The following is a 26,936-nucleotide window of genomic DNA, read 5'->3' on the forward strand; positions in this document are numbered from 1 at the left end:
ACGAGCTTCTACTGTTAAACTTCTTTAGCATTGACAAAGTCATAGGTAACAGGCCAAAAATAAGAGGACAAGGGCCGAACGCGATTTGAACGCGTGACCATGAGATCTGCAGTCCCACACTCTACCCCTGAGTTACCGACCCTTGAATTATGGTTTGCCGCACAATTTCTGACACTATGAATCAGGTTGAAGATCTAGCAAGAGCAATGAATGAATGCCGAGGCAGATAAAGTAACGAGTGGGATGCGATGGGTAGCAAAAGCTCCTAGTGGATTTGCATAGAGTGGTGTAGCTCAAAGACAAGCCAAGCCTTTTGCGTTCAGGCACCAAGCCAGCATCAATTAACCATCGGTGGACCTCCTCCCTACCGCAAGCCAACTGCTCAAAAACTTTACATATGGCAAGAAGCTCTGGCCAAAAGAAACACCCAAGAGAAGATTTAGCAGGCAAAAAGGAAAGCTGTTGAGGGCCGAGCGTGGATCGAACACGCGACCTCGAGATCTGCAATCTCTTGCTCATACCACTGAGCTACCGACCCTTTTGAAGCTTGTTTGATGGTTTGGTCTAATGTGCTATAAGCGAACTATGAAAGCTTATGACACGCGCGCCTCGCGAGCCTCGCTCATTGCCATACTCCCTCATGTTTGTAAGAAGTTAACCTACAATGGTATAGCGTGAGCATTTACCAGTATATCACGCTGTCACAAGACCTCTACTGGTATTGTTCAGCCATAATGTAGGGCTCTGTAAGCAAACAGAACGCCTGTGCCAACTGCTTATCATTACCTGCAGGACTGCATTGTCAGCAGGACCTGTTTTAGTAACCTAGTCATCGTGCTAGTTGACCAAGATACTGCCTTGAACAAGTGGCTCCATGATCATCGATCCTGACCGCTTCCAAGCTATGTGTGGGGATCACACATAACCACTGATGTTGATTTCTAATGCACCTCTCCTTAGAATGTTGAATGCGCCCGGATTGGGTATCGTCAACCTCGAGCTCCCCACCCGATCGGACTCATATAACCCCGACACACCGTTCCTGACAAATTAAGAAGAACCAAAATAACCGAAGGGACATACTCCTTACTTCAATTATGCACAGGCTTTCCCTGAAGCACCTACCACTTCCTCCCCTACCATGGAGATGTTGATCATAGACACGCCCAATGCTGTGCATTTGTCAGCGGTCAGAGATTCGGCAATGAAACCTGTCTCATGAGCCGGCGACTTACTCAACATCCACATTTGCGGTGACCCCAAAGCTATGCATTATGTCACTCTAGAAAGTGACAGATTATGAGGGATATCCAAAAGGATATGCTGTCCTGAAGCTTCAGCGTTTCAACTCAACTATATAAGGAACGTAGGACGTTGCCCAAGATGAGCTCCCATCATCACGAACAGCCTCAATCCTCCAGATAACCTCATCTCAACTACTTTAATCAAATACCTTTTGCCACACATTCTTCCGCTACCCAAAGATGTCTCTCAAGCCGATCATCCTCCACGGCCACCAAGGCGGCCCCAACCCCTGGAAGGTGGCCATGATCCTGGAAGAGCTCGAAATCCCGTTTGAGCACAAATATGTGCCGTTCGACACCATCAAGAAGGAGCCCTTCATCTCCATTAACCCCAACGGCCGTGTTCCCGCCATTGAAGACCCCAACACCGGAATCACCCTGTGGGAGTCTGGTGCCATCATCGAATATCTCGTCGAGACCTACGATAAAGACAACAAGATCAGCCCCAAGGCCGGCACCCCGGGCTACTTCCATGCCAAGCAATGGCTCCATTTCCAGATGTCCGGACAAGGACCGTACTTCGGTCAATTCATCTGGTTCACCCGTTTCCACCCCGAGAAGATCTCGAGTGCTCAAGAGCGCTACTTGAACGAGATCCGCCGCGTGACGGGCGTGCTGGACAAGGTCCTGGAAGGTCGGGAGTATCTGGTCGATGGAAAGTTCAGCTACGCAGACGCTTCGTTTGTGCAGTGGTACCAGATTGTTCCTATGGCTACTGGGGATGCCATTGATTTGGAGAAGGACTTCCCCAACGTCAACGCTTGGCTGCAGAGACTGCAGGCGAGACCTGCGATCGCAAAGTGCCTGAAGACGTACAGGGAGAATCTCAGTGCCAAATAGGAGTGAGGAGGGAGTGGGCTATGAACCCGGAGCTTAATCTTGGATTTCGAAGCGTGTGCGCACTGATTTGTTTGTTGTTTATGCGAGTATTAATACACTGAATCACAGTTGCGATGGTATCCAGAGGTTCGCTGTAGAGACGGCCTTGGTGCCGTGTTGATATATTGTGTGCTCGTTCCGTAGAAGTGTTGTCAAGCAGGCAACTAATATTGACCTCTTGACTTCAAGTAATGCAAATCTGGCTACACAAAAGTAGATTATGAGATGCGAAATGACCATCAAGTTGGTTTAAAATAAATGATTGCAAATTACTCATAGTCCTTGTATAGATGAGAATGATGATGGAGGAAGATGGGCTAGTACGTAATGGGACTAGCGCCCCAGCGACTCTTGGCGCGAGTTTTTGGAGCGAGGCCCGTGTCGCGACAAGTCGCTCTGCTCCCAAGCCACCACCTTTCTTCCCCACGACTTGTTGCTATCTTGGTGGTCATTACCACCTGCTGAATCCCTTCAATTTCCTCGATATTTTCAGGATCCCAAGCACAACCGCACTAGGGATCGCACCGGCACTTCGATTACCCAATCCCTTGAAGCTTGAGGAGCGCGAAGATTCCTTGTTCTCCGTTGCTTGCGACATCAACCGTCATCTCCCGCCATCAGATCAACAATATGGAAGACAGCCCTGTCGTTTCCGGCGGTCCTGCCGATGATATCCAGGCGAACACCGCCGCCCAGGATGCTCAGGGTGATGTGATCAGTGCTTCCGGTAAGTGTTGCCTCCCTCCACCCGCAGCGAATCGGGACATGTCGACCATCGCAACTGTGGGATGGCGAGATCGCAGTCGCAAGAAAGATCTACTGAGAAAGAGAGAAAACCCACAGCTCCAGAGACTGATAACCCACTAGATGCCCCTGCTTCCCCGAAACCCCAGACTGCCGATGGCGAACCCGAAGATGAGGAGATGGGCGGCACAGAGACCGAAACCAAGAAGGAAAGCGAGGGCGTGGAGATTGCTGAAGTTGCTGCACAATCAGGAGCAGAGGGCACAGCGGAGGAGCAGCCTGCACAGTCCAAGGCTTCGGCTGAAAACTCCGCGCGCTCACATCTCGTTTCACAAACCCATGCCATCATTCTCCCTAGCTATACGTCCTGGTTCGACATGCACCTGATCCACCCTATCGAGAAGAAAGCTCTCGCCGAATTCTTCAACGGTCGAAACCGCAGCAAGACCCCCGCGGTCTACAAGGACTACCGTGATTTCATGATCAACACATACAGACTTAACCCCATCGAATACCTCACAGTCACTGCATGCCGCCGGAATCTTGCCGGAGACGTATGCGCAATCATGCGGGTTCACTCTTTCCTGGAACAGTGGGGCTTGATCAACTATCAAGTGAGTACTTGCTGCCGAATTTTCCGCATTTATATGCTGACATTATGTCCAGGTCGATCCTCAGACACGCCCATCGAACATCGGTCCTCCTTTCACGGGTCACTTCCGAGTGGTGGCCGATACGCCGAGGGGTCTTCAACCTTTCCAGCCCGGTCCCAATCACTTCGTCAAGCCCGGCAAGCCTCTCCCCGCTACCGATCGCGCAGCATCAGCCACCCCTGCCTCTAAGGCTGATCTCAACCTCGAAATCCGCCGTAACGTCTATGACGACAAGGGCAAGGAGATTACCTCTGCAGGCGAAGACAAGGAGAAGCAGACCAATGGCGAGGGCTCGGCAGCCAACGGCACTCCTGGTGATGCGACCAAGGCATTGGAGAGTGCCAGCAAGGAGCCAAGGAAGAAGTTCCATTGCTTCTCATGCGGTATTGACTGCACTCGCCTCAGATTCCACTACGCCAAATCGACGCCGGCGACCGCCAACGCCGCATCTGATAGCAAGTATGACCTCTGCCCCAATTGTTTCTTGCAGGGCAGGATGCCCTCTAGCCACAACGCCTCCGATTTCGTCAAACTCGAAGAAAGCCCTTACACAATCGCCCCCGATAAAGATGCCCCGTGGTCTGACTCGGAGCTCATCCTGCTCCTTGAGGGCTTGGAGAACTTTGACGATAACTGGGAACAAATTGCCAACCATGTCGGCTCGAGGACTAAGGAGGAGTGCGTGATGAAATTCCTGCAGCTCGAGATTGAGGACAAGTACCTTGACGACACCCCCGAGGTCCGGGCGGCGGCTGGACGCGATCCGATCAGCCAGTCCGAGAATCCAGTCCTTTCCGTGGTCGCATTCTTGGCCCAGATGGCCGAGCCTTCTGTGGCTGCTGCCGCGGCTGGTCGCTCGGTGGAGGAAATCCGCAAGGAGCTCAGAAAGCAACTTGAAAAGGGTTCCAAAGCCGAGAAGACCCAGGACAAGGGCAAAGAGAAGGAAAGTGCAGTGAAGGCAGAAGACTCCATGGAGGTGGATGCTACTCGCGAGGAGCCCGCCGCTGAGACGGCCCAGAGCACCGGTGCCAACAAGGAAGGCAAAGCTTCCATCCCTACTGTTGCCCTGGCTGCCTCTGCTGCCCGCGCTGGTGCGTTGGCGTCTCACGAAGAACGGGAAATGACCCGCCTGGTCTCGGCTGCGGTGAACGTGACGCTACAAAAGTTCGAGATCAAGTTGGCACAGTTCAACGAAATGGAGGAGATCATCGAGGCCGAACGCCGCGAACTCGAGCTCGCTCGCCAACAGCTCTTCTTGGACCGAATGGCCTTCAAGAAGAGAGTCAAGGAGATTCAAGACACTCTTCAATCGGTCAGTCTGAAGGGCCCCGGAGAGGAGACCAACGCCTTGCTCGCTGATGCCGCCACGGCGGGTATCGGAAACCGGTACAACTTTCAGCCTACGGGTGCTGATGCTAGCCGGGGGGTGCAACCCTTGAGCGCCGAGGCTGGGGCTGACTACAAGGCCTTGGACTTGTAATGAGATCTTTTCATTTCGTCATAAACGCCATGCATTGTTGGACACGTCTTTCGAGTGGCGAAGAATATCTAATGATATCTGTTCTTTTTACTGCTGTCATGATCTGGGCAGGAACGTTGAAAGGTGGTGTCATCTTTCTTTCTTTTTTTTTTTTTCAATAATATCCCATTGTATTTTGTACAATATCACAGGGCGGAGGTGGCCGAGCAGAAGCCAAAGAGCACCAGGACATCGGATGCCTGTCAGGAAGTTTGTTGGAGATACTGAGGCTTGGGTAGAATCGACGCGTGGCTTTGGTGATCAATGATGGGGTTCACTATGACTTGATTCTTTGAAGCTTTTTTTTTTTTTCTTAGGTAGGAAAAGGCGCACATGATTTTTTTTTTTTTTTTTTTTTCTTTTTCCTTTTTCTGCTCTTGGGAGTTCCGAGCTATCTGTGCCTGCAAGTCAATGAATACACTTTTTTTCTTGATACGTTGGATGATCATGTTCAGCCTTTCCAGGTCCTATACTTGCCTAGGAGAATGCGGCATTCCGGAACTACGTGGTGGTGTTCGGGAAGGAGGTGTGGCCCATTACACGGTGGCCCGGTTCTAGGTGGCCCATTGACGCGAACAGGTCACCACCGATCAAACGGCGTTTTCGAAAAAAGTAAACAAGAGGAAAATGATCGTCGTGCGCGACGTTTTCTTTCTGTTTCTTCTTTCATTCCTTACTTCAAATCTTTCTTGCCTCAATCTACCTTCCCCACCCCCTCTATACCCTATACACTAGGTTACCGCAACCCTATACTCACATCGACCCACCAAAGCATGCCTCCCCGCGACCAACTCGCCGACCATCTCACCGACCGCCTCGCCGCCGTCCCCGAACAGTACCGAGACGTCTTCACCCGCCTGGTCTCCTCCGCCTTCCACCCGGAGCTGAACGTCAACCGCCGCCGCAAACCCTTTGGGGCAGGGACGAACACACGAAGAAGCGCTCCTCGACCGACGCGCAGCTGGACGTGATCGATCTCTGACGCCGGGGATGATGACCACCACCACCACCCCGACAAAGACAAGGAGAACCGGTCGTCGCGCGGTCCGCCTTTCGTCAACAAGAACTGCGATGAGGTCCGCCGGGAGATTCGGGACTTTCTCGGCGCGCAGCAGATGACGCCCGGCCAGTTTCAGCGGCTGATTGGCGTGTCGGCGAAGTCGTATCGGGATTTTGTGGGCCAGGCTGGCCTGGAGAAGGGGGCGAGGTCGGTGACGTTTGTTCGGGCGGGGGAGTTTTTTTCGCGGGAGGGAGGAGGGGAGGCGGGTGGGTGGGATGCTGCTGGGGCAGGGGTAGCAGGGGCAGCAGGAGCAGCAGGTTTTGGGGGATGGTACGGGGAATTCTACTGCGGGTACGGGTATGGGTACGGGTATGGCCGTGGCTATGGCCACGGTTACGCAGAAGAGGGCGAGGACGGCTACGGCGGCTACGGTGGGGAAGGGTAGAGGTAGCGGCCGTGCAGCTGATGGAAACTTGGAGTATGATGTTTCTGGTATTGAATTGGAGGATGAGGAGGACGATGAGCTTGAGGTGCCCGTGTTTGAGACCTGTGATCGGGTTAGAGACATGATCCGGAAGCATGTCGAGAGGCCCGGTGTCACCAAGGCCGGGTTCCTGAGAGATGCGGCCAAGGCGGCTTTCCCTGGGGGCGAGAAGACGATCAACTCCGATTTGCTGCACGTGTTCCTCAAGCAAGAGGGTGCCCTCGTGGGCAACACGGCCCTAGTATTCTATGCGGCATATGTCCTCTTCGAGAAGTTGAGGATCAAGAATGGGGAGCCGAAGGATGGGTTTCGCCTGACCATGGAGGGCATCTGGCCTTATGGGAGCGAGCGAGAGAAGCCGGTCAACGGACCCTGGATCGTTCGGACCGGAAGCCAGCCATATATCAACGAGTTTGGGCAAGTTCGGATCATGCGGCACTGTTATCCATAGGAGAGATTGACAGGAGCGCTTGCTGTGAGCATCCGAAAGACCCATTTGTCGGGGTATGATTTTGAAGGCGTATTTCAATTCCCTTAAGTAGTGTCTTAAGGAGTGTGTATGTTGGTGAGAATTGACGTCAGGTGCGTCTTGAGATTGACCGTTGCCTTGCTGCTATTGCTTCGGCCGATCTGCGAGCAATCTCCCCCGAGAATCGACGCCCTCAAAAACCTCAGCACTCATCTCCTTTCTCGCTGGGAGAATTGTTTTGGTTGCAGATTCTCGTTTCCATGTAAACCTGTGCTTTGAGTTCCCAGTCCCGACCTCTTTAATTATGAGAACGCGGGGTATTAGAGTTGAGATGCGCATCCAAGCTCTGACCATGAGCCGACGTGTGAACACATGAGGTCGCCCGCCGGCATAGGGCTTGAACGTCTGTCCCTTCTTTGGGCCATCCACCAGGAAATCGACATCAAGTTTGGGCTCAGATGGAGGAGCAGGAGCAGCTACGATGGCTTTCCTTCTTTTAGGTGGCGTCCATGGCAATCGGCCTGACATTAGACCTTCAAGAAGCCCTAGCTCGCGGCGTGGGACTGGTGGAAGGAGGTTGGCCAAGACTCTGCTGTACCATTTCTTTCTGATATTCCTTCGTCGGCAATGTGGAACCGGCCTAGCCCATGCATTCTTTTCGGGTATGACTGGCTCGAAATCCTTGAGTCTTGGGGCGGCATCGAGGTGTTGAAGCAAAGGTTGTTGGAGCTGAGCCTTCAACAGATCTTGAACGACCTCAGGCGGTTTCCAGTCCTCTGTCATGCCACTCTTGGCCAGAAGATCTTCCAAACACTTGGGTTTCGGCTCCGAAGGCGGAGTCGCTCGAGCAATTAGGTCTAGAACGAGTTGCCTTCTCCGACTCCCGGTGCGACCATATGCCATGCGTAGGACTTTCTCTAGTGGTTTCATATAACCTTCATTGGCTCTTCGTAGTACTGACAGGCCCTTGATGGCTGTCTTCCGCAATCGCCAGCGTTGCCAGAGATCATTCCGTTCTTCGAAGCTGGGGTTGTTCGTGTAGTGTCGGAATCGACTGAGAACATAGCGATGCATGTAGCCTCTGGCAACGGGGTCGGGGAGATAGGATGCCTCGCGCAGGAGTGATCGAAGGAGCTGCCGCCATGTCTCCGCGGGAACCGTGACTGGCGACACAGGTGTAAGTTTTGGAGGCATCGTTCGAAACCGACTGACTCGTTTTTCGTTCTCGCGGAGTTCGTTGCTCACCACTGGACATCCTTTTCTTTTCGCTGGGGGGGGGGGGGGTTGTTCGATTATTCGAGTCGTTAGGCGGAGACAAAGGCGGTCAAAAAGGCGGAATTCTTAAAAGGGTAATAGTAGATTGTTTGTTCCGAACTGGAAGGCGAAACGCGAAAACGGTTCAGGTTAGCCGCGCACGCGACGGGCGAACATCGAGAGTTCCCCGCGAAGCTTTCGAGGTTAACTTGACTTCTTCCTACTCATTTGAATGAATTTATTGATATACAAGTCGAGTCACTCTTAGTCAACTTGAGTTCCATGTAGATATTACTTGAAGCGGGCAGGGTGTTCATGCTTTTATCCCTCCTTGCAGACTGACTACAACCCCCCCGGTCCCTTTCCATCTCCTTCACGGTCGGAGCGCCAGCCACGCGCCTCCCTTCAATCTTGCGCGACTTCCCGTGGTCTACCAGTAATTCCGGAGGCCGAGAAGATCTCCCAGCATAGGTGCAGTTCCCCACATGCTTCTACTCTTTTGTTTGACATACCGAGTCTGGCATGCCATTGGCCTGGACGGCTGCAATTCAACTTCAAACTGACTTCTTTTCCCGTTAAGCTGCCTTTGACAGGTCTGATGCCTGGACGGGACACCCTACACACGCAGTAACCTGGACACAATGGCTTCCAACAACCACCACCCACCGCGTCCGACCCTCCAGATGTCCTACTCGCAGAGCAGCATGGGCTCGGCCAACGGCATGACCTTTTCACAGTCGCACATGGGCTCGTTCAACGCTTCTCAATCTGTAGCCTCTACCCCCCGAGCTACTCCGCCTCCGAAAGCATCACAACAGTCGACCATGTCTTATAGCTACGCCAATGGGTTGCCCAATGGACCTAGGGGTAGTTTCAGTACCTTTGAAGATATGCATGGTTATGGCACTGTTTATGAGGAATTCAAACCCCAGATTTACAAGGTCAGTCTCTCGGCGCATCTACCTAGGTTAACTACTTCGTAGTGACGCTAACATACGCTTACCCTTCCCTACAGGCTGTCTACTCTAATGTCGCCGTCTACGAAATGGAGGTAAATGGGGTTGCTGTCATGAAACGCCGCACCGACTCTTGGCTCAACGCCACTCAGATTCTGAAGGTTGCAGGTGTTGTCAAGGCCAGGCGGACGAAAACACTGGAGAAAGAAATTGCGGCCGGCGAGCATGAAAAAGTACAGGGTGGATACGGCAAATACCAGGGGACTTGGGTGAACTACCAGAGAGGTGTGGACCTGTGCCGCGAATACCATGTTGAGGAATTGTTGAGACCTCTTCTGGAATATGACCAGGGCCCCAATGGAACGACCGGAAATGCACAAGACTCGTTGGACACTCCGACGAAGGAGCAGGCAATGGCTGCCCAAAGGAAACGCCTCTATAACCACATGGACAACCGTGGTATGTCCCAGCCTCACCAGGGCACCTTCTTCCAGAACATTTCTCGCACTGCTGCTACTGCGGTCAATGCTATGAGCAGAGCCCGCTTCGACTCGCCGGCCGCACGTGGTGTTGACGGAAGGAAGTCGAATACCATGCGGAAACCCTCACAACAGCTAAGCAGCCAAGATACTCAAATCCCATTCAACAGCCAACAGAGCATGTACAGTGTTGCATCCGACAGCGGCTTCGCAAGCAATGTTCAAAGCAACGGTCGGTACCCAGGTCCCGTTGGCTCAGGCTTCGAGTATGAGGAGCCGAACGAACCTCCTCGCAAACGCATGAGATCTGCTTCCAACCATGCGCCATCTTTCGGACTTCCCTATGAACAGTCGACTTTGTCGATGAACGAACCAACTCCCACTGAACCCAACGACTCATTCTACCAGGACATGGATATCTCCAATTCCATGATCGATGGCACCAAGCGCGGATTTGAGCCTCTGCAACCCGCCACTACTCCTGAGAGATTCCAGAAGATGAAGCTTATCATGACGTTGTTCTTGGACAAGAGGACGAAGGACTTTTCGAAGCATCCTGCCTTGATGCAACTATCTGGAGAAGACCTGGAGATCCCCTTGGATGAATACCGTAACAATGCACTTCACTGGGCGGCAATGCTTGCTCGCATGCCGCTTGTGTATGCGCTCGTGGAGAAAGGCGTCAACATTTTCCGGCTGAACGGGGCAGGTGAAACGGCCTTACAAAAATCAGTTGGAACGAGGAACAATCTCGACTATCGGAGTTTTCCACGTCTACTACAGGTGTTGGCTCCAACAATTGATATGGTTGATTACAGTGGACGAACAGTACTACATCACATTGCCGTGATGGCGGCAACTGGCGGTGGGGGCCATGTGTCAGCGAAACACTATCTAGAAGCTCTTTTGGAATTCATTGTTCGCCACGGTGGCTCTTCATCGAATCAGCCAGGTCCTGCTGGTGTCGTGGAGAATGGGCAAGCCCTACCGCAACCCGGAGAGGTCATAACGCTGGGTCGGTTCATATCCGAGATTGTTAACCTCCGAGATGATCAAGGAGATACTGCGCTTAATCTGGCGGGTCGCGCACGCTCTGTCCTTGTACCTCAGCTTCTAGAAGTTGGCGCAGATCCTCATATACCGAACCATACCGGTCTGCGACCGGCCGATTATGGAGTGGGTGTGGATATGGTTGATGGCAACGGTCAATCTCAACAAGCCGGGGTTAGGAATGACTCTTTCATGGACCAATTGGCCAAAACCAAGAAAGAGATTCTAGACTGTAAGAGCTCCATCTCATTGCTTATAGGATTACCTGGCTGACAGACTTTCAGCTACATTGGCGCAGATCACTTCATTGGTGCACGAGACGCTAGGCGGCATTGATAGGGATCTGGCTTCCAGCTTGACAAAGAAGCAAGAGAAGTTCGACCACTGGCATTCTAAGATCCGGGAGTCGGCTAAAGCCCGGCAGATCGAACAGAAGCACCTGGACTACCTGAAGAGTAGAGCTTCAGAGCGCATTGAACTTAGTCGTCGATGCAAGAACCTTGAGAAGTCATCGGAAGATTTGCTTATCAAACTGAAAGAGACCGAGGGAGGATCATTTGATATGTCCAAGAAATACATGGTTGGTGATGCCGACAAAGAGTTTGGACTAGATATTGCTGCATTCGAAGCGATCTTCCCTGAGAACTTTGATCCAAGTTCTGGATTCTCCGAGCAGCAAGCTGCTTTTCTTCGCTCGTTTCCACCTGCAGAAAGCATACAGCAACGAATAGAGGGATACCACATGTTCAACGATGACATATTGGAAGAGGTGGAGCGCTTGAGATCCAAGAACGTCGTTCTGGGACAAAACTACCGTCGAGTAGTAATGGCTTGCACTGACTGGACTGCCGAAAAAGTGGATGAAGCGGTGGAAGGGCTCACGCAATGCGTCAAGGACCTCAATGACAATCCAGTTCCTGAGGATGAAGCTATTGAGATTCTGATGAAGGACCGAGGTCAAGACTGGTGATCTTGTCCTCTGACGGCTCCTCATTCGAGCGTCAATACTACATACATCCCGTCTTTTTTCTCCCCCTGAACATTCCTTGACACTAGCGGTTGTTTGCAGAATTTCTACTCGTTCTTGTTTATTTGTTCATGCCTGGTCGGAGTCCCCCAGTCAAAAGGAAGCATTGTTCATGTAAATGGACTACGGTGTTTGAGCATATTTGATTGGATGTTTTAATGCATTTGATGTCTGTACTTGCAGATACCCTTAGGGCACATGTACTGGATTTTAACGGCTAATATGATTGTGACATCTACATCTCCCATGAACCCTTGCAGGATGGCTTTTGGTAGGTCAGCAGACTCAAGCCATGCCAAGCTGAATTTAAGCGGCTGTACTGACTACAATAAATATTTGGTGAACTGGCAGTGTCACCAATCGGCAAGAGTATCCAATTGACGGAATCATCGTAACCTTGGCTTCTCGAGGGTTTCGGTTCGCATAGCCTAAAGTGCTTCATTTACCCGACTTTGAGCCACCAAGCTCCTAGCATCCCCGGACTACGAACAGTCCACCCCGCCTTTTTTTGGGGTATTTGAAGCAGGCAGATTCGGCCTTCGAGCTTGTTAGTGCTGATACCTCACATCTGCAAACTGTACTGAGACTTGCGCTTCAAGATTGCCACCTCCTCAAACAGAGCCACCTTTGTTATACTCGTTCTACCCGTATAAGTCACAGCTGGCTGCTCTACAAGATGTCAGCTGGAATCCTCAAGGTCAAAGGCAACCAGGTGGTTGACAACAATGGCGATGAAGTGCTCCTCCGTGGCGCTGCCATAGGTGGATGGGCCAAGTGCGTCCAACTCCCGTTTCAAGAACGCTGCGACTGTCTGACCCCCAGTCTAGCATGGAGAATTTCATCACAGGTTTTCCGGGCCACGAGTCCCAACATCGCGCTGCCATGCGGAAAGTCCTGGGACCTGAGAAGTACGAGTTCTTTTTCGACCGTTGGCTCGAGTATTTCTTCACTGAAGCCGATGCCAAATTCTACGCAGAGCTGGGATTGAACTGTCTGCGAATTCCTTTCAACTTCCGTCACTTGGAGGATGATATGAACCCACGAGTATTGAAGGAAAGCGGCTTCAAACATCTAGATCGAGTCATTAATCTGGTGAGTATTGGGATCTCGGTCATTACTTGGCCACATGTAGAGAGTGTGTGAGGGCTGACGAGTGTGCTTCTGTGCTGCACGACAGTGTGCCAAAGAGAAGATCTACACGATTCTCGATATGCATACTACTCCCGGCGGACAGAACCCCGACTGGCACTCGGATAATCCCACTAGCTACGCCGCCTTTTGGGACTACAAAGACCACCAGGACCGGACGGTGTGGCTATGGGAGCAGATCGCGGCGAGGTATAAGGCCAACCCGTGGGTTGCTGGGTACAACCCCCTCAATGAGCCCTGCGATCCGGAGCATATTCGCCTCCCGGCATTCTACGAGAGGATCGAGAAGGCGATCAGACAGGTCGATCCGGATCACATTCTCTGGCTGGATGGAAATACCTTTTCGATGGAGTGGAGGGGCTTCGACAAGGTTCTTCCGAACTGTGTTTACTCCATCCATGATTACGCGGTGAGTTTTGTTGTACAGTCAGGGGAGGCTCGTTTTCGCTAATCTGATACTCCTTTCTTCCCAGTCCATGGGATTCCCCACGGGGCAACGGTACAAGGGCACACCGGAGCAAAAGCAACACCTCGAGCGGTCGTACCTCCGGAAAGTCGAGTTCATGAACCAGCATGGCACGGCCATCTGGAACGGGGAATTCGGCCCCGTCTACGAGAACCCGCGCGCCGAGGTCGAGGCCGACACGATCAACGAGGAACGCTACAACCTGCTCGGCGAGCAGCTGCGCATCTACGACAAGTACAAGATCCACTGGTCGATCTGGCTGTACAAGGACATCGGCCTGCAGGGCATGATCCACACGAACCCCAACAGCAAGTGGAACCAACGCATCCAGCCGTTCCTGGACAAGAAGAGCCAGCTCTGGCTCGATGCCTGGGGCCGGTTCCCGCACCCGGAGCCCGCCGCGGTCCTGAAGCCGCTGGTGGACTGGATTGACAAGGTCCAGCCGCGGGCGAAGGAGGCCTACCCCACGCCGTGGGGCACGGAACGCCATGTGCTGCGGGGTGTCTTTCAGACGTTCCTGGCGGCGAGCTTTGTGGATGAATTCGCGGAGTTGTTCCGGGGGCTAGATGAGAAGGAGCTGGATGAGCTGGCTCACAGCTTCCATTTTGATGAATGTGTGAAGCGGGAGGGGCTGAATAAGATTCTTAAGGAGCATGCACAGGTGCCTGGGCAGTGAGCACGAAGTCAAGCATTGTGTGTGTACTGCTGGATTGCTCAAGGGCGTGGTCATAGCGCCGTAGGTGGTGTTAGGCCGGCTGGGTTAGGTAGATAGTCTAACTAATAGGCATGACCAAGTCATTTGTACTTTTGTACTGTCACCGCCCGAGGTATCCTTATCGATAGAGCCGGCAGAAAAAAAAACCCCGCCATCCCGCTTCGTTTTTTCCCACTTTGGTCTGACTCTTTCCTCTAGCCATTCCACTTTTGCAATTGTCGTGCTGGGAAGTTGGCTCAGTCGCGGTGGTTTTCTGATCGTCAAGAACTCATAGCATGAGTCTGTGATTGATTCTTGCCAGAGAGTTTCTTATGATACCTAACGAATCGCTAATGTGAAGAGCCTGCTCTGTTTTATCTTGATTAACAATCATCCGTACCTGAAATCCCGCCTTGCGACTACCATTGTTCATTACAGGATCTTCTGCGCCCACCTTTGCCTTTCTCAAGCCACAGTCCTTTACTTGAGCGATCATCATGGCTGACACCACCGAATCCTTTCCCGCGTCCTTGAACACGGCTTTTGACGAGACATCACCAGTGCGGGACCGATACGACCCCATTTCGCTCGCAGACGCCGAGATCATCCCTATACTGCAACTGCCGCTCGCAAAGGAGGTTTTCGGACACAATTCTGATGAGAGTGCTCTGAATCGCATCGCCAAAGGCGAGGTATCCTATACCAGCTTTCTAGCCGAGAAAGTGCAGGCGGTCTCGCAATCGCCCGTGAAGGACTTGACTTCCGAACAACAACGCTCGCAGTTGCTTCACATTGCCCTGGCTGCTCTCTTCGCTTTCTTGCAATCCAACGTTACGGGACCTCCATTGACCTACAGTCCCGCCGACACCATTATCCCCGCTGCCCTGCGGCCCGACGCAGCCACCCTCCGAGCCGTTCGTGCCCATGTCATTCGTAACCTCTCCGTCGACGGCGAGGCAGCCTACAAGCTGACCCCCAACGTCGAGCTGTTTGCTGTCGCCAAAGCTATTTTGGCTGATACCGATGTCCTGGTGACGAACGGCCCGCTGGTGGCCAGGACGGCACGACTCCGCGTCAATTTCCTCCACCAGAAGATGCTGTCGGAGGTCACTGGTACACTGCAGGATGCGATCTACGCCGAGCTCGATGACATTAGCAAGATGGTCTTGAGTGCTCAATGTACTGCGCAAGAGAAGGGAAGCTTCTTGCTCGAGAGAGCAACCATCCACACCGTCCATGGCTTCGACGCCAAGGCCCGCGCGGATCTCGAGCAGGCCGCCAAAGAACGGAAGTTCGAGTTCGCCTTGACCGGTAAACTGGGTAAGAGAACGAAGTTCCAGGAACGTGATGTCAGTCAGCTCGTGATTCTGGCCAAGAGCGCCGAAACGACGTCGGAGGACAGCAAGAGCGCGAATGCCTCGGGCCCGAAGAACCTGGACCTCAACGACGACACCCTCTTGGAATCTATCTCCTTCGCTAAAGCCGACGCTCAGGCCGAGGGACAAGACTCTCAAGACAAGCCGGTGACTGTTCAGGATGAAGCGGCACTCTCACCGGCATTGGCTGCCCTTGACCCGGGCGACCAGCCGAAGCTCGAACCCGTCGACTCCGCCATCCTTCTCGCCTTCGCATCGGCCATCACCAATACCGCACCGGAGAACGGCATCACCCGCGAGGAGACGGCGCCCTACGCTACACGTGTCTTGGAAGGTGGCAGTTCGAACTGGCAGATCTATACTCAGGGTTTGTTGGTGCGTAGTCGTGTCGAGGGTCACCGATCCAGAACCGTCGAGAGATCTGTGCTGCAGATGCAAGCGCTCGTGGACCAGGTCATTGCTGACACCGCCACATCCGATGAACAAGCCGGCATTACCGTCGAAGAGCCCACGACCTTCCTGCCGCGCCCCGAGAAATCCGAGTCCGCCTCTGCCGCCGAGAGATTGCAATACGTTTGGCTCATGAACTTCTCCACCCGCTGGGACCTGGAGGCCGAGCTTGCCACTCGGTGGGTCAACCTTGGAGGTCTGCGGACCGCCCTTGACATCTACGAGCGTCTCCAGATGTGGGCCGAGGCTGCACTCTGCTACGCCGCAACGGAGAGGGAGGACAAGGCCCGACAGATGGTCCGCAGACAGCTCTACCAACCGACGGGCCAGGATCCCGATGATGACAGCGAGAGGTTCGAAGGGCCGGAGCTGTCTCCCCTGCCCGCCGATGCGCCTCGCCTCCTCTGTATCCTGGGTGACATCGACACCGACGCTGGCATGTACGAGCGCGCCTGGGAGGTATCGAACCAGCGATACGCTCGTGCTCAGCGGTCCCTGGCCCGCCACTACCTCACCCTGAAGCCCCCGGCCCTCGAGAAGGCCGAAGAAGCCTACCGCAAGAGCTTGGACATCAACCGTCTCAACCACGGCGCCTGGTTCGCGCTGGGCTGCGTCCAGCTCGAGCTCCACCGCTGGGACGACGCCATCTTCTCCTTCACCCGCACCGTGCAACTCGACGATACCGACGCCGAAGGATGGAGTAACCTGGCGGCCGCGATCCTCCGCTCCCCCAAGCCCGACGAAGATACCCCGATCATCTCCGAACAACCCCGCCCCCCCAAGGCCCCTCTGGCCGACGACGAAGAGGAAGCCTCCGGCGACGACGCGGCCCCCGCCCCGGAGGACCCCTACAAACGCAAGCGCGAGGCCTTGGCCGCGCTCCACCGCGCCGCATCGCTCAAGCACACCGACGCGCGCATCTGGGACAACGTGCTGACGGTGGCGGCCTCGATCCCGCCGCCCTTCACCCCGTTCCGGGACGTCGTCACCGCGCAGCGCCGTCTCATCGAGCTCGTCGGCTCCAAGAAGGGCGAGAAGTGCATCGACATGCCTATCCTCGGCATGCTGGTCGACCACCTGGTTCGCGCCTACGAGTACCAGGACCTGCTGATCCGCATCGACGACAGCGACCCCGCCGCCGAGCCCATCGTGCGCTCCGGCACCGTCCCCGGCCAGATCCTCTCGCTCGTCGACCACGCCGTCGTCCCGCTCATTACCCACTCCGCGCCCCTGTGGCTGCTCGTCGCCGGCGTCGAGGCCTGGCGCGACCGGCCCTCCAAGGCGTTCGAGGCCCATGAGAAGGCCTGGCGCGCCACCGTCGCCTCCTCCACCCAGGGCGCGTTCCAGATGGCCGATGAGAAGAAGTGGTTGGACGTCGTGCGCGCCACCGAACGGTTGGTCCGTGATGGCTACGCCCGCTACGGTCCCATGGACAAGGAAGGTCAGGATGGGGCTGCTGAGGGCGAGCCCGAGTTGGTGGCCAAGGATTGGCGGTTCAAGGCCCGCAGTGCCGTACGCGGTATCCTGGGTAAGGGCAAGGAGTTCTGGGAGGATTCCGAGGGCTGGGAGCGTCTGAAGGCCTTGCAGTCTGAGGTGGGCAGTGCTTAGATCATAGATCTTGTGTGGTTCAAATGCATATATAAAGAAAGAGTTTGCATTGTGGGTTTGTGTGTGCAGCATTTATCAAGCTGGTTACCGTTGTCGGACCAGGTTTCTGTTAAGTCACGATTATTCATGTTCCGAATCTGAAACTTTAAGCAGAAATTATGTGTTTTTCTTTACCAGACGAAGGTCAATACTGATTCTATTCATCTAATTTTAATCTGGACATTAAGGTATTGGGGTTCAGATTATGGCTTGCTGTTGATCTTACGCTTTAGCATGCCGCAGAAACTCTCGAAGAGAACAGTGTCTGTTCCCTTGATCCACCGGATGATCACCTTCACCCCTTTGTCGTCGCTGATCTCTTTCTTCGACTGCACCCTGAACCCGAGCGCGGCTTTGCTTTCCTCGACCGGGGGCTGGTCGGCCATCGCGTCGGGGTTGCGCAACTTGCGACGGGCCTGACGGGACCAGACGTTCTGCATCGCGAAGCCCACGCCTGAGGCAAGGCTCTTACGCCAGTGCCACTGGAGGGGTAGCGCGCCTAGCTCTCCGTCAACGGTGGTAGCCACCTCATCGATCGAGTCGGTCGTGGCGGTGAAGGTATATTCGGAGGGAAATGGAAGGAGGTGTTTCGATATCGTAGGGATGCCTCGGGCCACGGCCTGGTTTATCCGTCAGGGGTCAGGGACAGGCTTCCTCAATGCACAGGTATGAGAACATACCGCTGTCGGACGGAGATCGGTCCATGACCAGGCGAGGGCCCATCGTTTAGTCTTGTTGCCCTGGACGAACTCGGTCACGGCGTAGTTGTTGTTGCCATGCCCAACTAACTTCTCGATGAGGACGGAGATGCTGCTCAGCTTTCCGCACATCGACGTGTACCAGAGCACTTTGTCGCGCAGCTGCAGACTTTCTTCAATCATCCGGGAGATGAAAGCGATTTCTCCGCCTGCTGTCACCATCTCGACTTCTGCACCTGTGCATGCCTGGGGGGTTTGTGTAAGTAAATGAATGATCTGAATTGCGGAGGTCGAAGCTCATACCGAGAAGGGTGGCCTGTCCTTGGCTTCGGCAGATGCTAGCATATCATCCCGAGAGGCGTAGAAGGGAGGATTGCACATGGTGAAGTCTAGTCTTCGTGGTGTGAGGCAGGGCAGATGCATAAGAGGGGCTGGAACAGACCTGTCGACTTTGAGTTTCGTGTCCAGTGGGATGAGTTTCTCCTCTGAGTTTGTTCTAACAACCGTGATTCGCGAGTCAAGCGCATTGGCGGATACGTTCGCTCGCGACGACTCGATATTGCCTTCGTCAATATCTTCATAGTGTGAGTGAACTTGGTATGTGCTTTTGGCTCCGCAGAAGGACCTACCAGTAGCAAAAAAGCTCCAACCAGGCCGCATGGAGCAGCCTAATAAAGTGTAGATGCTGCAACATCCTGTCCCGCTGTGGTTTCACGATCAATGCTTGATCTGTGGGATCGAAAATGTGCGACGTACATGTCAAGTCCGACGACCTTCCGACCGGGGTCGTAGCTGTCCTGGTGCTTGTCTCCCGTGGTATCGAGGAGATCTTGCAACCAGAGGATGTAGTTCAGCCTATGAACGGTTAAAACCCATGTGCAGCAGCCTGCTAATGATCGCGCGTCTCTCTTCTATACCTGTTCGGAACCTGTACTGCATAATTAGTGAACCGGTCACGGTCATTGGTGGTCTGAATTTGGTCGTGGTCGGAAATCGCATACCGGCGGGCAAAGTCTCTTGTCCGGAATGTCCACCTTCAGGTCAAAATCTCGCCGTAACAGACTTTTGGTCAATTGCCTATGTCCATCAGCTGGCGGACTTAGAGTGTTTAGAGTGTCTTTGGTAGCAATGTGGGCCCACCTCACGGCATCGGGGTCGGTAAAGTCCAATTGTCCGTTGGATTTTAGACTAAATTGGGACTTTTGAGCTTTTTTTTTTTGGCCGGTCATGTCATGACGAATCAAGTGGCTTGCATGGGGGGCACGTACTACTTTGCGAAATCCGGGGACTGCAGGGCAAGGGCGGTGAAGTCGATATCATCCTTGTAGATATTGCGTGATGTGCTCATGGTGTCACTGCCAATGGAGGAGGGGTATTAGGGAGTTGAGGGTCATGTGTAAGACAACAAAGAAAGGAAGTAACGGCGATGATGACGAAATGTGCAGCAGGGCTCCCATGGAAGCACACCGTGGATGAGGGTGGAGTCTACCCGAGGCAAATCCACTGACACGCGACAGGAACATGCAGGAGGGATGCTTTAAGGCGACGGCCTAGTGTGGACCAGGTATGAGTACTCGAGTAACTTACTCTGGTCCAGTTCTGAGTATGAGGTAGGTGGTTAGTGTCAGAGAATCAGAGAAGAGACAAAGGGAGAAGATCAGTTCTATGCCTGCCTTTCTAGGCCAACCACTATTCAGCCTGAGGCTGCAACAAGGCTGGATAAGGCGTAGGGCGATGACATCACCCCACACACGGTTTGTTGCGCCCTGGACTCAGGGCTGGCTTTTGATTGCATTTCCGCGTCTCCATATTAGATTCTGATTATATTACCTCACGCGAATCTCTCCCACTGGCCCCTGCCCTTATGCCGATCGCCTTGGCGGATCTGGAACTGTTTCCCAGGCAGAAACCTTTTTTACACAGTGCACAGTCGTTATCTTCTGATTGATTTCCGATCGTCGGTGGATCCCATTCCCCCCCCCCTCCCTCTCCCCTCTTCCTTTTCCCCAATCTTTTTCCTTTCACCAGCTGCATTTGACAGACCCGGCTGCAGATTTCCCCTGCCCCTCCTCATCACTTCAAATCTACTATAACTCTATCGCGCTGGATCACGATGGAGAAGCTGAAGTCTAAAATCGATCACTTGGAGGATCATCTCAAAGGTTATCCTTCTCTCCCCCTCGGTGGATTCAACTAATTAGCCGTGGGGAAAAACAGACACTCACATCGAGAGTTTCGAGGCAAAGGCCTCTCATTTCAAGCACAAAGTCGGCAAATTTTTCAATATCATCAATCCCAATCATCGCCATGATGAAGCGCACGAACAGGAGACAGACCGCAAGAGAACCGCCATTTCCGAGTCCAACCGGTTTCAATCCTTCGCCCCCATCCGTGAAGGGAACCGGGTCAAGTGGTATGTTGATGCGCTCGACTATATGTGGGCCGTCTCCATTGCTCTAGAGGAGGCCCAGGAGGTCATCTACATCGCCGACTGGTGGCTCTCTCCAGAACTCTTCCTCCGCCGGCCTGCGTATGCGCATCAGGAATGGCGATTGGATCAGGTCCTCAAGCGCCGCGCGGAGGCCGGGGTGAAGATCTACGTCATTGTGTATAAGGAGGTCCGGTTGCCGCCTCGGTTGCACAGTTGCACAATCGCTGACACGAAGTAAATAGGTGAATCAAGCATTGACCTGTAACTCGGCTCATACGAAGCATGCCTTGCGCGCACTATGTCCTGAGGGCTCGCCCGGCTACGGCAACATTAAAGTCCTCAGACATCCGGATCATAACATCTTTGAGAATGCTGCAGACATGACTCTGTACTGGGTAGGTCTGCACCCGCACATGCGCCCACGCTTTAATTGACCATCAATCTGTCAGGCACATCATGAGAAGTTTCTTGTCATTGATTATGCATTGGCGTTCATTGGAGGTATTGATCTGTGCTTCGGAAGATGGGATGCCCATCAGCACCCTCTGGCCGATGTTCACCCTGCCAATCTGAAAGACGAAGTCTTCCCCGGACAGGAATTCAACAATAATCGGATCATGGATTTCCAGAGTGTGCAAGACTGGCAGCAGAACGAGCTCAGCAAAGCGGAGTACGGTCGGATGCCTTGGCATGACGTTGCCATGGGTGTGATGGGTGACTGTGTGTACGACATCGCAGAGCACTTTGTTCTTCGCTGGAACTTCATCAAGCGGGACAAGTACAAACGGGACCATGGCGTTGATTGGCTTATGCTTGAGGGTCGCACCGGGGAGGACGAGGATCTGGTGGGAGTACAACGCCCGAAATACCCTTGCGGCGACTACGTACAACACCCCCTGAAGCCTCTCGATACGAAGCCCCTTGGCAAGCAGGGATTTGCGCGGGCACAGCTTGTGCGCAGTAGCGCTGATTGGAGTAGTGGCATCCTGACCGAGCACAGTATTCAGAACGCCTACAAGGAGATTATCAGCCAGGCCCAGCATTTCGTCTACATCGAGAACCAGTTCTTTAGTGAGATAATATCGCTTGATCTAGTTTCGATCTTGCATATGCTAACAGCTTCTAGTCACGGCTACTGGAGACCAGCAGAAACCCATTCTGAACACAATCGGGCGGTCGATCGTCGATGCAGTCGTCCGAGCGGGCAAGGAGGGGAGGAAGTTTCGCGTGATCATCGTCATCCCCGCCATTCCCGGATTCGCAGGCGACCTCCGACAGAACGCCGCGACCGGCACACGCGCGATCATGGATTACCAGTACAAGTCTATTCATCGCGGCGAGCACTCCATTTTCGGGCAGATCTCTGCTCAGGGTGTAGACCCGAGACGTAAGTCGAACCACGCCCGATGCGGGGAATCACGTCTAACATGAGCAGAACATGTCTTCTTGTTCAATTTACGGGCCTATGACCGTATCAACAAGACTCCCGCTCTCGAAAGTTTGGAGAAGGAGGCCGGCGTCACGTACAATGATATCCAACGTGGAATTGCAGAGTCTATCATGAGCGACAGTGTTCACCCTGCCATTGACAATGAAGGAGACAAGCATGAAGTTGGATATGATAACGCGCAACAGGAGAAGGAGGCACGAATTGACCAGTTGCGCAAGTACGAAGAGCAAGTCGAACGCCACAGGGAGCAAGAGGGCTTGAAGGGCTGTGACACTGTGGCTCACACCACAATGCTCAACGGCGGTAAGATGTCCGACGAGCCCTGGGACGGCGAGCCCGCCGCGGAGATAGACAATATTGTTCAAGAGGAACTCTATGTGCACGGCAAGGTGTGCATCGTCGATGACAGAATCGCCATTTGTGGAAGCGCCAACATCAACGATCGGGTAGGCCCTTTTTCATTCTCCCCTTGCAGCTACCTACATTAGCCCCTGCGAACAGACCAACTAATCCATCTCGCGCAGTCTCAATGTGGCTACCACGACAGCGAGTTAGCCATCGTTGTAGAAGACCAAGACTTCATCGATAGTACCATGGACGGTCAGCCATACAAGGCCGCCCGCCTTGCGGCAACCCTGCGTCGGCAACTGTGGCGCGAACACCTCGGCCTGCTTCCCTGCCAGGAATACGATGCCTCGCAACATCCCAACGCCCAGCCTCCGTACGCGTGCATGAATCAGATCCTCGAGGGGCCGGAGAATGATTTCGTCACGGATCCCATGAACGACGCACTGTGGGAGTTGTGGACCAACCAGGCCACCGTCAACACCGACATGTACCGGATGCTCTTCCGCGCGGATCCCGATGACAAGATCCTCACCTTTGAGGATTACGATCACTTCATTCCAAAGGGCATCAAGCAAGGTCATTTGTCTGATCCCTACCAACCTATCCAGGACACTCGTGAGAGGCTCGACAAGATCAAGGGACATCTGGTTTGGATGCCGTTGGACTTTTTGAAGGATGCCAATATGGCCGAACCTGGTTTGCAGGTGAACCAAATCACCGAGGTAAGCTCCTTCCCTTTGGTGAAACCCAATCTGGGCTGTATACTGACGAAAGGTGAACAGAGTATTTACACCTGATTGACGGTGCTTTTCGTAGAATTTACGTGCCTCTGGCACTCATCTAATCTCTTAATCATCTGCTTCACATCCGCAATGCACATTGCCCCGTGGTCTTTTGTAGTCTAGGATGACCAGGATATTGTAATAGTATTATGCATTATTCACAGTCTCCCTATAACCGAGTAGCCCGGAGCAGGTATGAAAATGACGAGCCCGTTGTCCAGTCGGTAGAATAAACAGCACTCAGATGCCCGGCGTGATTCAAAACGTCTGCTTACATTCCTACATAAACAGTCCATAAGCTGGACTGCACAGTACAAGTTCCCTTCCTTCTTACCTGACCTACACTCTCCCATTCGCTCGCTGCGCAAGACAAGAGCGTCCGAGCACAATGCTTCACTCCGCCAATTAAGCTTAACAGATAAATTAGCTCACGCCAGGCAGCTATTGTCACCGCGGCCATGTCCTCGTCTGCACGTTCAGTACGGTAGGGATGTATCACGGCGGGGAACGGCGTAAGGTACTATTATGAGCCCGCATGCCATCCTCACCTGTTCCGTCTCTCTTCTGCTTCCTCGACCACTTCTTTTTCGGTCCTACATATAACCCCAGCACTGAGCCTCAAGATTCCCTCTCGGCATCCGATACCAGAGCCCACTCATTGAAAAATTCAACATATCTATTCAACCCCGGCGGGGTCCTTACTTACTGTACTGTACAAGAGAAAGAATCACGGATCGTTAACCCAAGCAAGGGGCGGCTTCTGCTCATGCACCCAGCAGTTCAGCTAACCCCAGCGACAGGACTGCTGACGCTGACGCTGTGGCATTACCATGTCACGTCACGGGTCTAGCGTGCTTCAATTTCTTTTCTTTAGGGGGGTTATCTTCTGTCTGATGGTCGTCGGCGCAAGGTGGGGACGTGCATGGCGTCAGATGTCGGAGAGCGGATTTGGATAATGGGGGAGCCGCGGGGAGAGACCGTGGATGTTTTGACGGTGTGGGGAAGTCTGGGGGGCGGGAGGACGGGGTTGGGTTGTCGCTGTGTTGGTTGGTGCTATGGGTTGGGTGAGAGGTATACCGTTCCGACTGGGTATTTCATATACCTTGCTATAGAAGAACTGTAGGGGTTGGGGATTGTGCTGTACTCGGTTGATATCAGCACCAAGGAAGAAGAAGAGTTGGGTTTGCGTCGTCGCAGGTTGTATTGTATTTTCCCCGAGGAATAGTCTATGGGTTTTTTCTATCTAAGGGTAGAGCAGAGGATCGCTAGGACTCCGGAGGGACAAACGAAACATCCGTAATAAACAAACGAAAAAGAAAAAGAAGACAGCCGAACCAAAATACCATCAAGCAATGACTCCTCCCGAATTTCTTTTCCCTGGTCCCTTGAACCCTGAACGCCGGAGCGATGCAATTCTAAAAAGAACAGCCCTGTGGACAAAACACGCGTAGGCTTGGCAAGAACAGATCAAAAAAAAACGACAGCAGATGAGCGTTTTGCAAACGCGAGACAAAGTCCGCGAAGGACGCACGAAGCAGATCAATCAAGGGAAAGAGACGAGCTGCACGAGACTGTATCTGTTGGATCCAGCCGTCAAGACAGCGAGTCAGTTGCAATGCCCCCCGCAGGTAAGCTGGAATGTGCTATTTCTCCCGGTTGTAGTAGGCTAGAGGACGTCAGATCTCTCAATTCTCCCCTAGGCTGGATCGAACTGAGAAAAATGCATCGAGCTTCAGTGAGCGGTGGGTGGGCAGATGGATAAGATATCCGGACGAGTTCGTTCGCCCAGAAGTGACGTCTGGAGTAAAGAATGCCACCTGCATCTGGGTGGTACAGGTGACAGGTAGACTAGGAGAACAAAAGAGGATAAAGTGGACCTATTAAGGAAAAGTAGGACAAGGGATTGGGAACAGATTATCCGTCAGAGGACAGATCTGCATGGGGTGCTCTGCCGATCCCAATGCAAGCCATGCATGGGAAGCAAGCGGCGGCGGTGTCGTTAGATTTCGAGAACCCTTCCAGGGCGAGCACTGAGGAGTCCCAACGTTAGCCCTTTTGTTCCACAACAGGCGCACAGTATGTTACTGTGAACGGATGGGTGTTGTATCCGGCCAGTGGCACTTACCGATCCCCAAAGCAAGGGAAGAACTATGCTTTGGCGGTGTGGCATGCGTTGCAGCGAAAATGGAGACAGATCTTGCATTGCCAGATGGCAACAAAGGGGCCGGAGTTGCAGTCGGAACACCGCCAGGTAAGGATGTTGCCGTTCGTTGCCTGTACAATGGCGAAACGATGACCGGAGCATTGGTTGGCCATTGTGCGTTTGGTTTCTGGTCAAAGCCCGTCAGTTCATGAATTCGGGGCTGCTGCTCCCTCATGCACGAGACACAAGATGCGGATCAGGAGATCTCATGGCCTTACCAAAGGTTTGATCAACAGAATAAGAGGCTAGGGGTAAGGGCTATCGGTGACTTTCGACGCCGGGCCTTGCGTGTAGGGGCAATTGATATTTCTCAGTGTCGTAGGGCTGGGTAATGTGGTAGCTTGTTCTTGCGCAAGGGTCTGGTTTCCTTGAAGACGATTGGATTGAGAAGGTATGAGTGATTCGTTCTAAGCAAGAGGAAGCAATAACTGAGTTATGCAATGATTCAGAGAGGAGGAGGAGCAGAGAAGGAGTAAATTTTGATTGTGGTTCTGCAGAATGGAAGAATGAAAAGGCAGCGAAGCCATAGTATATATAGGAAACGGAAGTCTCTCTCTCTCGCATGCGCTCTCTCTCAGCGATGGGCTGGTTGCATTGCTTTGGAATGACGGTGTCTCAAAAGCGATCTCAACTACAGTCACTTGTATGGAAGACAGCGGTCCAGAAGCACTCAATCAGGCGAGAAGCCTACCGGCTGCATGGAAATCCGCACTCGCCGTCGGCAGGGAAGCAAGCACGATGCACGTACCCGGACTACTCTCGACGGATCATTAATTGAAAGTGGAGTCGCCCACAGCTACCACAGACTGATGAATACAATCAGACAAATAGCAGGGGGAGACGAGGACGGCGAAAGGATGTGATCGAAACAGAAGGAATCAGGTGTGGACAAAGTTGAGTGAGAGATGTATGTGAGATCTCAAGATCGAAAAGAAGGAAAGAAGGAAGGATGTGGAGGAACCATATGGCGGTTAGGATTATTCTTGCAGAAAGGATTTTCCTAAAAAAAAAGAAAAGAAAAGAAAACAAGTATAAGGAAAAGACAAAGAAAAAGAAAAGAAAATGCGATCTAAATATCTGAAAATCCATAAAATCAAATAAATGCAATCGAGCAACCCGAATTGAGTTACAGTTACTGGGATCCAGGGCCTGGTCACTGATATCTGTCTACTGGTAAGTCTAGTAAGCTGTCTAATCGGTCTACTTGCCTTTAGTCCCAGTCAATGAATAGATCCGACTGGGTGAGCGAGTCGTGGTGGTGCTTCTAGTCTTCTACAGATCATTTTTCCAGGTGGATCCAGCCCACTCCTACTGCTCCTACTGCTCCTACTGCTCCTACTGCTCCTACTGCTCCTACTGACATCTTTCTTCCTTTTCTTTCTTGGTTCCTCATTTTAAGCTTTGAGTTGGAATCATGACAACCT

General features: G+C 53.0%; 10 protein-coding genes and 2 non-coding genes across 12 annotated transcripts; 7 read left to right on the forward strand and 5 right to left on the reverse strand.

Annotated features, from left to right (window-relative positions):
• Positions 1-70: 70 nt before the first annotated feature.
• BO82DRAFT_t218 lies at positions 71-142 on the reverse strand. Its single transcript has one exon. It is a non-coding gene; the product is annotated as a tRNA-Cys (tRNA).
• A 323-nt stretch (positions 143-465) lies between these two features.
• Positions 466-538, reverse strand: BO82DRAFT_t217. The gene has a single exon. It is a non-coding gene; the product is annotated as a tRNA-Cys (tRNA).
• A 529-nt stretch (positions 539-1,067) lies between these two features.
• BO82DRAFT_355716 (glutathione S-transferase family protein) lies at positions 1,068-2,409 on the forward strand. Its single transcript, XM_025635528.1, has one exon. The coding sequence runs from the start codon at positions 1,485-1,487 to the stop codon at positions 2,142-2,144; it is 660 nt and encodes a 219-aa protein (XP_025490348.1). The 5' UTR covers positions 1,068-1,484; the 3' UTR covers positions 2,145-2,409.
• Positions 2,410-2,607: 198 nt separating this feature from the next.
• rscE (putative RSC complex subunit (RSC8)) lies at positions 2,608-5,280 on the forward strand. The gene is made up of 3 exons (XM_025635529.1): positions 2,608-2,910; positions 3,051-3,541; positions 3,594-5,280. Exons 1-3 carry the CDS (start codon positions 2,814-2,816, stop codon positions 5,058-5,060), a joined length of 2,055 nt encoding a protein of 684 aa, XP_025490349.1. The 5' UTR covers positions 2,608-2,813; the 3' UTR covers positions 5,061-5,280.
• Positions 5,281-5,872: 592 nt separating this feature from the next.
• BO82DRAFT_403606 (uncharacterized protein) lies at positions 5,873-7,034 on the forward strand (the record flags this gene model as incomplete). The annotated part of the gene is made up of 3 exons (XM_025639396.1): positions 5,873-5,989; positions 6,125-6,319; positions 6,396-7,034. The coding sequence occupies 3 exons, from the start codon at positions 5,873-5,875 to the stop codon at positions 7,032-7,034; spliced, it is 951 nt and encodes a 316-aa protein (XP_025490350.1).
• Positions 7,035-7,115: 81 nt separating this feature from the next.
• BO82DRAFT_113717 (uncharacterized protein) lies at positions 7,116-8,341 on the reverse strand. Its single transcript, XM_025629824.1, has one exon. It carries the CDS (start codon positions 8,244-8,246, stop codon positions 7,197-7,199), a length of 1,050 nt encoding a protein of 349 aa, XP_025490351.1. The 5' UTR covers positions 8,247-8,341; the 3' UTR covers positions 7,116-7,196.
• Positions 8,342-8,884: 543 nt separating this feature from the next.
• On the forward strand, positions 8,885-12,033 carry BO82DRAFT_338711 (putative APSES transcription factor (MbpA)). The gene is made up of 3 exons (XM_025633446.1): positions 8,885-9,247; positions 9,322-11,023; positions 11,076-12,033. Exons 1-3 carry the CDS (start codon positions 8,948-8,950, stop codon positions 11,759-11,761), a joined length of 2,688 nt encoding a protein of 895 aa, XP_025490352.1. The 5' UTR covers positions 8,885-8,947; the 3' UTR covers positions 11,762-12,033.
• Positions 12,034-12,394: 361 nt separating this feature from the next.
• On the forward strand, positions 12,395-14,166 carry BO82DRAFT_338715 (glycoside hydrolase family 5 protein). The gene is made up of 4 exons (XM_025633447.1): positions 12,395-12,592; positions 12,646-12,910; positions 12,996-13,376; positions 13,441-14,166. The coding sequence occupies exons 1-4, from the start codon at positions 12,495-12,497 to the stop codon at positions 14,107-14,109; spliced, it is 1,413 nt and encodes a 470-aa protein (XP_025490353.1). The 5' UTR covers positions 12,395-12,494; the 3' UTR covers positions 14,110-14,166.
• A 169-nt stretch (positions 14,167-14,335) lies between these two features.
• Positions 14,336-17,738, forward strand: BO82DRAFT_355723 (TPR-like protein). Its single transcript, XM_025635530.1, has one exon. It carries the CDS (start codon positions 14,625-14,627, stop codon positions 17,559-17,561), a length of 2,937 nt encoding a protein of 978 aa, XP_025490354.1. The 5' UTR covers positions 14,336-14,624; the 3' UTR covers positions 17,562-17,738.
• A 65-nt stretch (positions 17,739-17,803) lies between these two features.
• BO82DRAFT_384593 (DUF890 domain protein) lies at positions 17,804-19,902 on the reverse strand (the record flags this gene model as incomplete). Its single annotated transcript, XM_025638117.1, has 9 exons — positions 19,567-19,902; positions 19,439-19,486; positions 19,300-19,375; positions 19,216-19,226; positions 19,055-19,153; positions 18,928-19,001; positions 18,602-18,873; positions 18,281-18,544; positions 17,804-18,220 (listed from the first exon to the last, which is right to left on the reverse strand). The coding sequence occupies exons 1-9, from the start codon at positions 19,644-19,646 to the stop codon at positions 17,804-17,806; spliced, it is 1,341 nt and encodes a 446-aa protein (XP_025490355.1). The 5' UTR covers positions 19,647-19,902.
• A 426-nt stretch (positions 19,903-20,328) lies between these two features.
• On the forward strand, positions 20,329-23,472 carry pldA (putative phospholipase PldA). The gene is made up of 8 exons (XM_025635531.1): positions 20,329-20,460; positions 20,516-20,916; positions 20,972-21,124; positions 21,179-21,800; positions 21,856-22,116; positions 22,165-22,625; positions 22,704-23,249; positions 23,310-23,472. Exons 1-8 carry the CDS (start codon positions 20,412-20,414, stop codon positions 23,322-23,324), a joined length of 2,508 nt encoding a protein of 835 aa, XP_025490356.1. The 5' UTR covers positions 20,329-20,411; the 3' UTR covers positions 23,325-23,472.
• A 1,985-nt stretch (positions 23,473-25,457) lies between these two features.
• BO82DRAFT_287098 (uncharacterized protein) lies at positions 25,458-25,625 on the reverse strand (the record flags this gene model as incomplete). Its single annotated transcript, XM_025631569.1, has 1 exon — positions 25,458-25,625. The coding sequence occupies one exon, from the start codon at positions 25,623-25,625 to the stop codon at positions 25,458-25,460; it is 168 nt and encodes a 55-aa protein (XP_025490357.1).
• Between the last annotated feature and the right edge of the window lie 1,311 nt (positions 25,626-26,936).

The sequence above is a fragment of the Aspergillus uvarum genome (assembly GCF_003184745.1).
Source record: "Aspergillus uvarum CBS 121591 unplaced genomic scaffold BO82scaffold_39, whole genome shotgun sequence".
NCBI lineage: Eukaryota > Fungi > Ascomycota > Eurotiomycetes > Eurotiales > Aspergillaceae > Aspergillus > Aspergillus uvarum.

What these genes read in the sequence shown, in the direction of transcription:
- BO82DRAFT_338711 (XM_025633446.1), top strand. Translation starts at nt 8,948, where the DNA reads ATGGCTTCCAACAACCACCACCCACCGCGTCCGACCCTCCAGATGTCC. An exon ending in TCAAACCCCAGATTTACAAG is followed by an intron (nt 9,248 to 9,321) that starts GTCAGTCTCTCG and finishes CCTTCCCTACAG; the next exon opens with GCTGTCTACTCTAATGTCGC. An exon ending in CAAGAAAGAGATTCTAGACT is followed by an intron (nt 11,024 to 11,075) that starts GTAAGAGCTCCA and finishes ACAGACTTTCAG; the next exon opens with CTACATTGGCGCAGATCACT.
- BO82DRAFT_338715 (XM_025633447.1), top strand. Translation starts at nt 12,495, where the DNA reads ATGTCAGCTGGAATCCTCAAGGTCAAAGGCAACCAGGTGGTTGACAAC. An exon ending in GCCATAGGTGGATGGGCCAA is followed by an intron (nt 12,593 to 12,645) that starts GTGCGTCCAACT and finishes CCCCCAGTCTAG; the next exon opens with CATGGAGAATTTCATCACAG. An exon ending in ACTCCATCCATGATTACGCG is followed by an intron (nt 13,377 to 13,440) that starts GTGAGTTTTGTT and finishes CTTTCTTCCCAG; the next exon opens with TCCATGGGATTCCCCACGGG.
- pldA (XM_025635531.1), top strand. Translation starts at nt 20,412, where the DNA reads ATGGAGAAGCTGAAGTCTAAAATCGATCACTTGGAGGATCATCTCAAA. An exon ending in CTTGGAGGATCATCTCAAAG is followed by an intron (nt 20,461 to 20,515) that starts GTTATCCTTCTC and finishes GGGGAAAAACAG; the next exon opens with ACACTCACATCGAGAGTTTC. An exon ending in TCAGGGTGTAGACCCGAGAC is followed by an intron (nt 22,117 to 22,164) that starts GTAAGTCGAACC and finishes TAACATGAGCAG; the next exon opens with AACATGTCTTCTTGTTCAAT.
- BO82DRAFT_355716 (XM_025635528.1), top strand. Translation starts at nt 1,485, where the DNA reads ATGTCTCTCAAGCCGATCATCCTCCACGGCCACCAAGGCGGCCCCAAC.
- BO82DRAFT_113717 (XM_025629824.1), bottom strand. Translation starts at nt 8,246, where the DNA reads ATGCCTCCAAAACTTACACCTGTGTCGCCAGTCACGGTTCCCGCGGAG.
- BO82DRAFT_355723 (XM_025635530.1), top strand. Translation starts at nt 14,625, where the DNA reads ATGGCTGACACCACCGAATCCTTTCCCGCGTCCTTGAACACGGCTTTT.
- rscE (XM_025635529.1), top strand. Translation starts at nt 2,814, where the DNA reads ATGGAAGACAGCCCTGTCGTTTCCGGCGGTCCTGCCGATGATATCCAG. An exon ending in TGATGTGATCAGTGCTTCCG is followed by an intron (nt 2,911 to 3,050) that starts GTAAGTGTTGCC and finishes ATAACCCACTAG; the next exon opens with ATGCCCCTGCTTCCCCGAAA. An exon ending in GGGGCTTGATCAACTATCAA is followed by an intron (nt 3,542 to 3,593) that starts GTGAGTACTTGC and finishes CATTATGTCCAG; the next exon opens with GTCGATCCTCAGACACGCCC.